Below are 14,193 nucleotides of genomic sequence, written 5' to 3' on the forward strand. Positions count from 1 at the left end.
CTCTGGTGACTCAGTTGCCTGCCTAATGTCATCACCTCTAACATGCTCAAGGGAATGAGTGAGGTCATGACAAGCTATAATTAGAGCAAACTATATGTCCCAGTTTGCTAGGGGCAATCCTGGCTTATACCTGTTGTCCTAGTATAATTATTAATAATGCTCCCCTTTCACTCTAAAAAATGTCCCAGTTTGAACAATAAATTACACATCCATCACTCTGGATGTAAAAGACACCCAGAAAAAAGTATGTTGGCTATTTTCCAAGCCAAAATTCTGACCATATGCAAATAACTGCTTTTATGCCTTGGTTTTCTCCTTTCTTTTTTCAGGGGATAACTGTGGAAGTCAGCAAACTATCCTTTCTGGCAAAACTGTCTGCTCACTGTCTCTGGCTTGTATGACCAAGCCACGTCTATCAGTCCAATGGGATGAGGTACCCACAGAGTGTGGACTTCAGCTGCAGGCATGCCTCACTGATCTGAGATAGCTCTTGCATAAAAAGGGGATTTTAGATAGTTTTCCAATCTTATACTTTTTTTACTACTTTCAATACAATGCAAGGTTTAATTTGAATGAAAATATAGTCGTGTGGCTTAACATGTTGGATGAAAACAGGGAACACAAGCATTAGTTCTAATTCTCCTTGCCGAAGACTTAAATTTGGGCAAGTGTTTAGTCTCTTCTTTGGAAGCACAGCAAGACAGAGCTATCACACAAGAGTGTTCCAAGAATTAACCAAGAGAAATGCCTTTTAATGAGTGTCACATGTGAGATAACTAACTTGACATAATAGTACCAACAAGAACAGTGAGTTAATTTTTCATAACACAAAAAGTCTATCATTTCCTTTGCTTTGGATCACTTGTTTTTCTTTTTTATTTCCTTAACAATATTTCCTATGAAGCTTCAAAGTGTGAAATCATAACATAGTTTGGTTCTAAACATAGCAGAAAATTCTCCAAATAACAGAATAGCTTTTTGCTACTTTTAGAAATCAACCAAAATATAAACACTTCAGTCAACATTGGATCAAAAAACATTATTATTGATTAAATTATTGTTTTAACATCACTTTTCTGCTTATATCTGAAGATTAATTTATTCTTCATACAGAATATGAACATATTTTATGATTTTCTAAATTAATTTTTACAAATCCAATTTCTAAGAGAGAAATGATATAAAAGCATACCAAGAAATGAGTTAAACGTACTAGGTTATATGACTTTAAGTGAAAAGAGCGGAATACAAAATAATATATACACTAAAGCTACATCTATATAAAACATTGAACTCTAATCACAAAAATGAATATACTAGTTATGTCAAGATGGTGAATTATGGATGTTTTTAAAAATGTATCCAGTATTTCTACATAATTCTTTCCATTAAAATAGAATATTTCCAAAAAAGGCACGCATAAATTGCCACGTTAATAATTTCAGTTAGATGTCCATATACTAAACACATATGATGCAGACACTGAGGCTCAAATGGCTGAGGTCCAAGTAATATAACCCTATATTAATTCAGGAATGATTTCATCCCCATTCATGCAGTGTGTGCTGTGTGACGCCTCTCACTGGTAAGGACCACGTGGCAGCCATCTGGATTGTTTATGGCTGGTATGAAAAGTTCCTATGGAGGACCCAGACAGAAAAAGGGGTTCCTGGTTGTGACCAAATTCAAACCAGAGATCTTGAAGCATCAGGCTTTGAACCACACCCATTTTCCAAGCCATTTAGCGTGTTCATGAATACACTAAATTTCTCTTATACCAATATTTATAAGAGAAATAAAGCAGCCTTTCATTTATTTAAAATATTAGAGAATATGTGATTTTACAATGGTCTTCAAAAAATGTATTTGTAGTAAATCTTATAGGAGAGGAGTTTAAATTTAAAATAGGGCACACAGATATAACTAATGTTTCAAGATCAGTAAGGCACACCACATCTGAGTGCAATAGGGCCCAGAATAAGACTTTCTTAGACGTAGGGTCTCTATGTGCTAAGACCAAAAGAATTCAGGCTAATTTTATAACAGGGGATTAAAACAAATTTCCAAGTGCATTTACCATGTTTCTCTAAAGGAACTGATTTGGAACAGAAAGAAACTTTTAGATGAGGCTTTTTGCTTTGATTAAAGCTAAGAACCTTTGAAAAACACTTGCATTTCAAAAATGTAGCATTTCATGTCAGAAATTCAACTTCATCTGAGACATAATCTCCTATATTTCATTTAAAACCTCTCCTTAAACCAATAATTAACCTTGACAATAAAAAGGTAAACAAAAGCATAATAAATGAATTTTTGAATAGTTCTTCCTCCACTGAAATCAGCCAGGGAGAACACGTAGGCTTGGCCTGGTTTCTCAGAGTACTCAGGTATATTTTCAAAGAAAGGCACTCTAGACTAATCCAATGGGTTAGGAATTTGTGTCTCGGCTTCCCTTCTGGCAGCCTATATTTTCTGAACAGCATAATAATTGGAGGTTAAAAGCCTCTTTATGAGATTGAAATAGTACTCTGTTACTTGTTTCTTTAAAAATGTTCAACTTTTTAATATAAAAGTTTAGTGTAAATTATACATTCCTTTTTTATTTAAAAGAAACACACACAGACACACACACACACGCACACACACAAATACACACAAACTGATCCCCAGAGAAACCTTCAGACAAGTAGACAAGAATTAGCAATAGATTAGGAAGGCATTTGGCATTATAAGAAATTCACACCTACTAATAAAGAACCTTGGCCATGAAAGTGATCAGAATGAACTTGGCTTTTCTTTCCTCCTCTCTCTGTCATAGTCCCTCTCTGTCTCTCTCCTTCCTTCCTTCTTTCCTTTCTTTCTTTCTTCCTTCCTTCCTTCTTCCTTTTTTTAATTCAAAGCCAGTTTTACTGCAAAGTTTGCCTTTGGCCCTATACTTGGAGTTTTACAAGTTACGTCCCTACATTTGCGTAATACAACGAATTTAGCTTAAATTTGGAAACAGGGTAAAGTTTTGTTCCAGAATTGTTGCAAGAGGAACACTGGGCACAGCTTAATGATCTTTTCTTTTAGATTCTTCCTCATCTTTGAAACCTTTGCAAGAGTTCCTGAGTCCAAGAGGAGATTGGTGAGATAGCCTGCCCCTCTCACTTCTGCCCCAAACCCTGCTGCTGGGGCAGCTTATAATCTCCTGGGAAAATGTGGGGATGTCAGCAAGTTGAATGTCTCTGAAGAGATTAACCCAGTAAGAAATGTCGGTGAGCTGCACAAGCAACTTGAAACATGACCGACCGCTGAGAAACATGTGGAAGTGGAGCAAGGGAGAGTGGGCCAGTCATTCACCTGTACGGAGACGCTGTCCCCCAGGAGAGATAATCGGTGGGTCTCGGAGCAGGACGAGGTACGATGGGCTGCTCCACAGCAGTCACGTCTCCTGAGTAGGATTTGAGGAGGGAAGCGTTTTTATTGGCTAGCATGGCTCTCTCATTCCTGCGGAACTTGGCTCTTCGGTTCTGAAACCACACCTGGAGGATTGTTAGGAGGCAAGAAGGCATAAGGAAAGAGAGGAAAAACAAAGAAGAAGGGGTTACATGAATGAAATTCTGCTTGATTTTACTATATAATGCCTTCCCAAAGAAGATATAAGATGGCTATGGAATTCTCCATAGAACAATAGAAACATGCCATCCGCCTTCCCTCATGAGGGCCATTCTTAAAGGTCAAGACTATTACAACAAGACCATGCAATTCTCCAGTAATCGGGTCTCCAGATATGGGATCTGTGACTTACCCACGGGACAGCAAAATATGGGTTATAATCCCTGTTACAATTGTAATCAAGAAAAGTGAAGAAAAATCTCATTAGGCTTCTGCCACAGAAATAATGACTTTTCTAAAAGCTTTTTCAAAATTCTTCAAAATGTGAAAATTTCATCTGGTTTCATAATAATTATATTTTAAGAAAATTCCCCATCTCCCAAAAGTAGATGTTCCAACAAAGATTTAAGAAGGAAATGTTTTATTTGGGAGGTGCAAGGACCACCATTTGGGGAGCAAGGAAGTAACAGAGAAGAAAAGGCAACCACTAAAGGGTGTACTACTAAACCAGCTATCTCTGTGGTAGCTCAATCCTGCAGAGACCCTGAAGACTAAGACTAACGTAGAACACACACTTCAGAGTTATCCCTCTTGGAGGTGATAGAGCTGGGTGTGTGTACACTGGATCCTGTCAGTCATTGTCTATTAATGTTCCAGCACTTCTGGAATGCTGAAGGCAGGGCACTGTCCTGAAATTCTAGGAAGAAACTGCTGGCACAGAAATGCAGGCACTGAAAGTTGGAAGCTGACCAGACTACACCTAATTGTAGGGTTCAAGGGAAATGGACAGCACTGACAGCATTTGCTACAACTAATAATAAACCTATCATTTAATTTTATTTATTTTTATTTTATTTTATAAGTTCTGGGATACGTGTGCAGGATGTGCAGGTTTGCTACATAAGTCAAACTGTCTCTGTTTGCAGATTACCTGATCTGATCCTGTATCTAGAAAACCCTATCGTCTCACCCCAAAAACTTCTTAAGCTGATAAGCAACTTCAGCAAAGTCTCAGGGTGCAAAATCAGTATGCAAAAATCCAAGTATTCCTATACACCTACAACAGAAAAGCAAAGAGCCAAATCATGAATGAACTCCCATTCACAATTGCTACAAAGAGAATAAAAAACCTGGGAATACAGCTAACAAGAGAAGTAAAGCACCTCTTCAAGGAGAACTAAAAACCATTGCTCAAGGAAATCAGAGAGGACACAAACAAATGGAAAAACATTCTATGCTCATGGATAGGAAGAATCAATATCACAAAAATGGCTATACGGCCAAAGTAATTTATAGATCTAATGCTATTCCCATCAAATTACCATTCACATTGTTCACAGAATTAGAAAAATCTACTTTAAAATTTATATAGAATGAAAAAGAGCCCGTATGGCCAAGACAATCCTCAGCAAAAAGAGCAAAGCTGAAGGCATCACACTATCTGACTTCAAACTATACTACAAGGCTACAGTAATCAAAACAGCATGGTATTAGTACAAAAGCACACACACAGACCAATGGAACAGAATAGAGAACTCAGAAAAGACTGTACATTTACAACCATCTGATATTCATCAAGCCTGACAAAAACAAGCTATGGGGAAAGGATTCCCTATTTAATAAATGGTGCTTGGAGAACTGGCTAGCCATATGCAGAAAACTGAAACTGGACCTCTTCGTTACACCATATACAAAAATTAACTCAAGATAAATTAAAAACTTAAGTATAAAACCCCAAACTATAAAAGCTCTAGAAGAAAATATAGGCAATATCATTCAGGACATAGGCATGGGCAAAGATTTCATGATGAAAACGTCAAAAACAATTTCAACAAAAGCAAAAATTGACTAATGGGATCTAATTAAAGAGCTTCTGCACAGAAAAATAAACTATCATCAGAGTGAACAGGCAACCCACAGAATGGGAGAAGATTTTTGTAATCTATCCATCTGACAAAGGTCTAATATCCAGAATCTACAAGGAGCTTAAACAAATTTATAAGAAAAAAACAAACAATCCCATGAAAAGGTGGGCAAACGATATTGTTTTTTAAGTGTTACCAGGGCTAGGAACTTATATAAACACACTACATACATTATTTCTAGTCAACATGACAATTCCACATATTAGGTTTTATTATTTCTATTTTACAGTTGAGGAAGCAATTTCAATGAGATTAAATACAGTCATGCACCACATAATGATGGACCTCATATACAACGGTGGTCTCATTAAATTATAATACCAAATTTTTGCTATTTGATATGATTAGATACGCAAATACTTACCATGGTATTACAATCGCCTACACTATTCAGTAGAGTAATATGCTGTACAGGCTTGTGACCTAAGAGCACTAAGCTATACCCTATAGCCTAGGTGTGCAGTCAGTTATACCATCTAGATTTGTGTAAGTAGACTCCATGATGTTTGCACAATGACAAAATTACCTAAAAATGCAGTTCTCAGAACAGATCCCCATTGTTAAGCATTGTATGACTGTAATCTGTTGAAATTCACATAAATAATAAATGGCTGAGTTTCTGAACTCAAGGACATCCAATTCATGATCATACAACTCTTCTAGAGTGCTATGGAATTCTACTCATTCATTTACTCATTCAAGAAATCTTTATGGAGCACCTGCTATGGTCCAGGCCCAGTACTAAATGATGGAAAGAGAGAGATGAGAAACTTATTCTCTGCTTTTAAGCAGATCAAAACCTATTAAATGAAGACATGTAAATTTGAAAAACTACAAAACAAGTATTTTAAGTGCAATTATAGAAATGTATAACAAGGTATGGGAGAAGAAAGTTCTTTTTGTGGAGTGAGCAGTTGTACAGCTCGAGGGGCCAATATACACATAAGTTACCACGTGATCAGTGCCCTGTAGAGCTGTGCAGCATGAAGGGCCTGGGTGGAAATTGGCCAAGGTGGAATCTGGACTTGGCTTCCCAGACTCCTAGCTCTTCTGTTTCTAATGTGCCTTCACATTGCTCTTAGAGCTATCATCTTAAATGTTAATACAATCACCTTATTGCCTTGTTTTATATCATCTACTGGCTCCCCGTTACTCACAGAATAAAATAAAAACTTCTTAACCATAGAACTAAGGCTGTTCAGGAATTAGCTCTTTGTCCATCAATCCAGCCACAAACCACATCACTCTAACCTCATACACTGGCCCTCTAGAGCACCAGCTCCTACCCTGTGCTCAAAATTACCTGTGGACTCCTAAATGTGTTAGGCCCTTTCCTACCTAAAAATATTCACACTGGATATTTCCTTTGCCTATTATATTCTTCCCCGCTTTGTCCAGGTATCAAAGCCCATATATTTTTTTCAAAGTTCAACTTTAACATTGAACATGACTTAAAAGTCATACTGGCTACACTACTTTCAAGATTTGTCCTGTGAGTTGTTTCATTTCTCTGCTCCTTTGTCTCCTAATCAATTGGAGATAACAATATCTACTTACAGGATAGTTTTGAGAATTGGCCCAGAATTAGTGCCTAATAAACATAAATTCTCTCCCTTTTCCCCCAGGCAGATTAGATCATTCCTTCCTCTGGTCTATCACTAACTATTGTACATTCCACTGATGTAGGAATCATATTATGATATCATAAGTGTATGGTTTGTACATCTATCTTCTCCACCCCAGTCCAAACATCCTTAAGGAGAGGGTCAGTATCTTATTCATCCCCAGCAAAACAAAACCGGGTTCAAGAGTATAATATGTGCTTGATAAGTGTATGAGGAAAAAAAGAGGAAAAGAAGAAAAAAATAAATTTTGCAAAGATGAATAAAACATGGCCTCCATCCAAGAGGCCTCCTCAGTCCTGTGGGGGAAGTTGGCCCAGATACAACTCAATATAATACATTTCATGTTATGATAAATGCCATAAATGCAAAGAAGCCCAGAATCAGAAGGGATTGGTTCAGACTGGGAAAAGGTAGGCTTTCATGGGGAAAGAATGAAGTCATGAAGGGAGAACTCTGCCCTACTCATTTAGGAAATGTTCACTATTCTAAAAGTCATTAAATCATAGCAAGGTGGGAAAAGAGAAATAAAAAATAGTTCCAACATATAAAAAAGGTATTTCCCTGTCATGATAGGGGCAAGACAGTCCCCCAACCCCAAAATTGGTCTTTCATTTTTTTTTTGAAATGTCCACCATTGCCCTCTGCAGGTTTCCTTATTTAAAATTTAGATCACCATAGCAAAAGTGGCACATTAGTGTGCTGTGGGTTACTGGATTAAAAGTATTCATTACACCACCACAAGCTGAGGCGTGGCATAAAAGACATGGGGTTTTTGAGGAGAGAGGAAAGGATTTAACAGCAGAGTTAGAGATTTGCGGTAAGCAGTGTTGAGGAAGAGGGTGTGGGAAGACAAATTGCATAATCTGCACTGGATGGCGAATGGGAGAGCAAAACTGAGTGTTGTCTCTATGGGTCACTCTCACTTGAGCCCAAAGGGGCACCTGCACTCACACTTCCTCCTGACCTACCCTCAGGGGCCCCACAGGCTCCCACGACTTTCTTCTTTTGTCACTGACGTTTTTCTTTTTTCTCTTGGGGAGTACTTCTTGATGAGTTCCCTGTTTCCCCGTGGGAAAGCGTTCACACTTTCTCTTCAGGCTGAAGGGAGCACCAGGATCTCTGCATCAACTCCACAGTGGTCTCCCACTGTGTACTGTGCCTCCTCCATAGACACAGGCCCTGATCAATGGGCTAGGAATCTACCCTGAGGTCTAGCTCAAGTTCTGGCTGTTCAAGAGGGTTATCATTTGCAGAAAGAAATTATTAACACTCAGACTGAACATAGATATACAAACAATAATTTTGTAAGGAAGACAAGACAGATTGGACCTACCCACCTTATCAAAACAGCATCTTGCTACTGGCAATATGGAAGACAAGATCTTTCAGCACAGACACAACAAAGCACTACTTGAAAAGGCATTTAGCCAAGAGACTCTTATTCATTCAGTTTTTTTGGGAGGCAGCGGGATGGGGAGTGGTAATTAAAAGCATGAACTCTGGATCTGCCTATCTGCATTCAAATCCTATTTCAGACACTTCCTAGCTATGTGATGTTGTGCAAAATACTTTGACCTCTCTTTGTCTCAGTTTTCTCATCTGCAAAATGAAGAATACTATCCACATCACTGAATTGGTGTGAGGATGAAATAAATTACTTATGTAAAGAACACTACTTGGCATATAAGGGCTCCAGTAGTGTTAGTATTACATATTGTTATGACTGTTAATCACAGGTTGTATCATGTTCTAGATGTCTGGCTTGCAGTTGGTGTGTCATGGCACTAATGTTAGAAAGAATGGCTATTCTCTTTTTCCTGCCTTTCATGCTCTTACCTTCTTTCAGTTCACAGAGACACTGAAGGAAAATAAAATCATCCACTTAAGTGTGCTCTTAACTCAGTTCATAAGTATTCATTTCCCACTCCATCAGTGCTCATACTCATGTGTACTTACAACAAGTTTCTTGAAGACTGGGGAGGAGAGCTGAGGTAGGGGACAGAGAATTCATCTCTTTAACCACTTTGAGATCAGATTGAAATCTAAGGGTGCAGAGTAAAATACTCAGATGGACAATGTATATCACATAAATCTGGAAGTGTCAGAAAGAAAGAGGTGCTGGGAGAGGAACCTGTAGCAAGGATTATTCTGCCCTACCTGAAGGCATTCAATTTTATTTTAAAAAATACTTGCTGCCCAAAGAAACACAGCTGGAAACAGGATTCTATCCTCATGCTGACCATATGTAACCCTTATAAGTACCAGCTCCCATCTGAAGCCTATAACTTGGGTATTATTTATTTGTTTGTTTGTTTATTTATTTTTGAGTCAGGGTCTCACTCTGTCACCCAGGCTGGGGTGCAGTGGCATGATCTCGGCTCACTGCAACCTCCACCCTCCAGGCTCAAGCAATTCTCCCACCTCAGCCTTCCAAGAAGCTGGGACCACAGGCACGCACGATCATGCCTGGCTGTTTATTTATTTATTTTGTATTTTTGGTAGAGATGAGGTCTCACTATGTTGCCCAGGCTGGTTTCGAACTCCTGAGCTCAAGCAATGTGCCTGCCTCAACCTCCCAACGTGCTGAGATTGCAGGCATGAGCCACTGTGCTGGGCTATAATTTGTGTTTTTAAACAGTTTTCAGAGATGTGCCTCTGAGGAGGGTACTACTTGGTGCCAGCCTCCCACAGCTTGAGTTACCTGCACTCTCGCCTCGGTGAGGTTCACCCGGCGGGCAAGGTCTTCTCGCACAAAAGCATCAGGATAGTGTGTCCGCTCAAAGACACGCTCCAAAGCCTGCAGCTGGCTGCTATTGAAGGTTGTCCTATTCCTTCGCTGCTTTCTCTTCTTTTTTTCTTCTGAGTTCAGCTGGTCATCTGGAATAGAACACAATGATGAAAAGAAGCCAAATTCACTGTAGGAGTCCCAGTTAAGACTTTTTTACGGTATATCTATAGTGAGATCTTGCTTCATTTGCTCACATCTTTATCAAAGTCCTATAGCCAAATGCCACTTTGCATGTGCAAATGTGGCCATTAGTGCTCTCAAGTTCATATGTCAAGAATCCCAGCAACTCTAATGCTTGGCTGTTGCCTCTAAATCTGGGACAAGATCTGAACTGTCAGAGAGACATTACTTGCATGATCCTTGATGCCTGTTTGTCAAGGAAAATCTTACCCCTGCCCACGTTCTTTGGACTTCTCTAGAGATAAAGGAAGAAGAGTAAATAGTTTTGTACCTTATTTGTCTTTGACAATATTATGCTCACTCATATAGTTTAATAATCAAGTAGACCAATTATCTCCTGGTTCCTTCTCTCCTAACATATATACATGAACACAAATATAGAGTTATAGAGAGGAAACTATGTTCAAACCACATTACAGGGATTTGTTTTACCATGCACTCTCCTTGAAGCAGCAAGTAATTTCTAACAGCATTCACTCAAGGCTCCATGCTGTTGCAAAGGCAGGCTTCAGAGCCTCAGCCTAGATCAGGACTAGTGCTACAATGCCATCAACCCAAGCTAACATTAGCCTGGGGCTCACTCCCTGAAAACCCAAGAACAGGAAACAGTTCAGAAAGATCCCTGAAAATGTTTCACTCAAACTTGAGTTCTAGGACCCTGAGATCTTAGGGACCTTTGAAGAATCACAACTCCATTTTTACCTGTCAAGATCCTTCCTTGGTTTTCTCTGAGTTCGCCTGAAGGTAGCGTGGTGAGATAATTGTCCAGGTTGTCCATAGCAGTCAGAGTGTAGTATGCTCCTCTTCTGCTGCCCCCACCCAGCCCAGTCAGGAGTGATGTATATGTGAAACTGAGTGGAATACCAGCTGTGCTGACACCTCCATCAAACTATCACCCTAAGGCCTGAGCTCTGCAGAGCCTGTGTAGGTCCCGGAGATTTGCAATACCATGCTGCCAAAACCCAAGTCACATGCTCCATCTAATGAACTTGACTTACATTCCCCATAGCTTTTCTCCAAAGAGGCTCAGCCCAAAGAAAATTATGAAGCGTTGGAGTGAGGATGGGGAGAACAAGGAGAGCTTGGCCATTCACTATTTAGAAAGTACTTTTGGCTCTCTCTTCTAATTTGCAAATTATCCTGATTCTCTCTGATTATAAACACACAATGTACTCAGCAAAACTATTAGCACAAGTCATGATGACACCTACCTCAGCTATAATATTGTTTTTATTACAAATTGAGGGAATGATCTAGATTTGTGTACAGAGTCAAAATGTAGCTTAAATCCAGAGGCCTGACAACTGAGGCCTCTAAGTCTTTTGCTAAGAGAATCCTTCTTCATCAATGCTTCCTTACCAGGAATACCCTTGAAGCTTAGAATAGAGACTGCACATTTCTTCTTGATAATTAAAGCACCCAGATATAGTAAATGCTTGTTGAGTTTGTTTTCAGGGAAAACGTGAAACTCCTCTTGTCCTTAGAAGACTGTTTCTGTAGAAAAAAATGTCAGATGATCTCAACCAGATTCCTCCAGCCAAGAAGCTACCATACCATTCTCTCTGCTTCATGGTTTTGCACAGTCAGCCTTCTCTTTGGTATTTTACACTTGTGGTGCCTTACCTCAGGGCCCACCTTTGGTGGCACTTCTGTGACACTCAGTAAGAATGTAAGATCAGCTGCATCTTGGAAATGGAGCAAATTTAATAATAATTTTTGAGATCTACCAATGCCTAAAATATTCCAACCAACATCACTGATTATACCACTAGCTATTAGCAAAATTAGTTTGCAATAAGATCAGCACTAGAATTCAAACACCTAGGATTAAATACCTCTCAGTAGTTACATTGCACTTGCATTCTCCTTCCTATTTAATATTTGGAAGCATTCCTCCCATTCCTATTCATTTTTCCAAATCATTTTGTCTCGTACTTCAGGTCTTTCTAAGTAATACAAGCCCTTGTGATAGCACAATTATCTGAATTTCATGCCCCCGAAACAGAAGTCTGCAAAAAAAAAAAAAATCCTTAGCTTCTGTACTTTGTTTTAACCGAGACCAATTAGACACTAAGCCATTATTTTTAATCATATAGAGAAAATCCCCTATTAAGCCAATCCCATGACTTGTTTTCTTCTCTCAAAGAAAATTCTTTCTTAGGTGCAACCACAAATTATAAATCTTTTATGTTGTTTCAAAAGCCTATTTCTTCTTGTACTGCCAACTGCAATCAAGACCAAGAATATTTTATGTTTTGTTCTTAGTATTACAACCTGCTACATAATCTCAGTAGTTCTTTGAAATATTCCACTGTTCAATCAAATTCCGCTGACTGTCCACCATAAACCACCAACTCCCCTGATGTGGGAGTAAGGGAAATGGAGAATTATAGTTTATGACAGGGAATAAATAGCTATGATGACCTGAAGCAATTCCAGCAAAAGTTTCCCAGTGAATGTTCTTGTTGTTTTTAACAAATGAAAACACTAATTCAGATCATGTTGAAGGTGAGAAAAGACACAAATAACAGGGATCCAGGGAGTCTGGCTCTGGCAAATGTCCTTCAGAGTGCAAGTATAATAGAAAGAGACGATGAGTGGGCAACAGAGACAGCTCGAGCAGCAGTCCTGGGGATGGTCTGTCTTTGCTCACTAATCACAAAATGTGAGCTCCCTGTTTTTCCCCAAGAATGCAGAACAGGACCCAGCAAAGTATCTTCAGCAGTACAAAAGCAAACATAAACACTGTAGAGGTTTACAAATGCAGGGTATCTGAAGGACCTGCGATAAACACATTTATCAGATTCTTGGCTCTGGTTGAATACAGGGGAGAGAAAGCAGTATATTTTTACTAATTCCAAGAGGGTCATCTTTTCTTGCAAAAACAACTACAGTGAAAGTTGATTTTGAAACATGCCATCTGAGGATACTGACATCCAACTGGATATTAGAATGCATCTCATTCTTTGGCATTCTAAAATGGGAAGGATTCACCAAGTTGTAGAGTAACCAGCGGAAACATGAATACATTTTTTTTTTTTTTTGAGATGGAGTCTCGCTCTGTCGCCCAGGCTGGAGTGCAGTGGCGCGATCTCGGCTCACCGCAACCTCCGCCTCCTGGGTTCACACCATTCTCCTGCCTCAGCCTCCCGAGTAGCTGGGACTACAGGCACCTGCCACCACGCCCAGCTAATTTTTTGTATTTTTAGTAGAGACGGAGTTTCACCGTGTTAGCCGGGATGGTCTCGATCTCCTGACCTCGTGATCCACCTGCCTCGGCCTCCCAAAGTGCTGGGATTACAGGCGTGAGCCACTGCTCCTGGCCTACATGGATACATTTTTTATCAAAGTCGCAATGTTTCAAATCCAAAGTGTTTATGGATTTTATAATTTTTTTGATGATTGAGTAAACTGAAAATATGTAGTTATTGTCACTCTTAGTAAAAACAAGCAAAACAGCCTTATAAATAGGTGTAGTCTTGCTGGGATCATGAGTCATAAAATATTGGCATCTAATGAAACCCATGAAATTGTCGAATTCAACCATCTTATTTTACAGATGAGTTAAATTAGATCTAGAAGAACAACGTGACTTGCCCAAAATCACAATGCGGACTTGGGACCTCCAGCCAGAGCGAGAAACCAGGATTCCCAATTCCATTCCACTCTTAAGTGCAGACGACAACATACACGCTGTGCAAGAGAGAAACAACGAAGCATCCAACACATAAATGGAAACCATTCCCCAGGGAAAATATTTATAGGAAAGACAGATTTTTCCATACTAGCTGTTATAAAGAGGGTCTGAGAAAGTGGGTCGATGAATATCACGTGTTGTCCTTTCTACCAGAATAGCCATTAAAAAATGCAACCATTCTCATCTAGAAAGCCATTTTGATCCAGATGTTCTTGCATTCTTCTTTACAATGATATCCATAAGTCCTTGCTTCATCAATTAAATAAGTGCAGGGTTATTTTAGCTTAGTAATATGCCCCATCTTCTATCTTCTCCCACAATCATAGGAGATGATTTTCACTTTAGGACACAGTTTAAAATCTCTCTGTTCCTAAAACGCAT

The 14,193-nt window shown here is 39.1% G+C and overlaps 1 protein-coding gene across 4 annotated transcripts in view; it reads right to left on the reverse strand.

Annotated features, from left to right (window-relative positions):
* PRRX1 (paired related homeobox 1) overlaps nt 1-14,193 on the reverse strand; it is a 77,966-nt gene that overhangs the window by 9,685 nt on the left and 54,088 nt on the right. For 3 of the 4 annotated variants that reach the window (XM_063603982.1, XM_003824643.5, XM_063603990.1), the window contains 2 exons: nt 9,849-10,024; nt 3,343-3,524 (listed from right to left, as the gene is read on the reverse strand). In XM_063603982.1, coding sequence (XP_063460052.1) covers nt 3,343-3,524; nt 9,849-10,024 — 358 coding nt within the window. Of the gene's footprint in view, nt 1-852; nt 3,525-9,848; nt 10,025-14,193 lie in introns of those variants that run through there. The other variant, XM_063603991.1, reaches the window with a different exon arrangement.

The sequence above is a fragment of the Pan paniscus genome, chromosome 1 (assembly GCF_029289425.2).
Source record: "Pan paniscus chromosome 1, NHGRI_mPanPan1-v2.0_pri, whole genome shotgun sequence".
Classification (NCBI taxonomy): domain Eukaryota; kingdom Metazoa; phylum Chordata; class Mammalia; order Primates; family Hominidae; genus Pan; species Pan paniscus.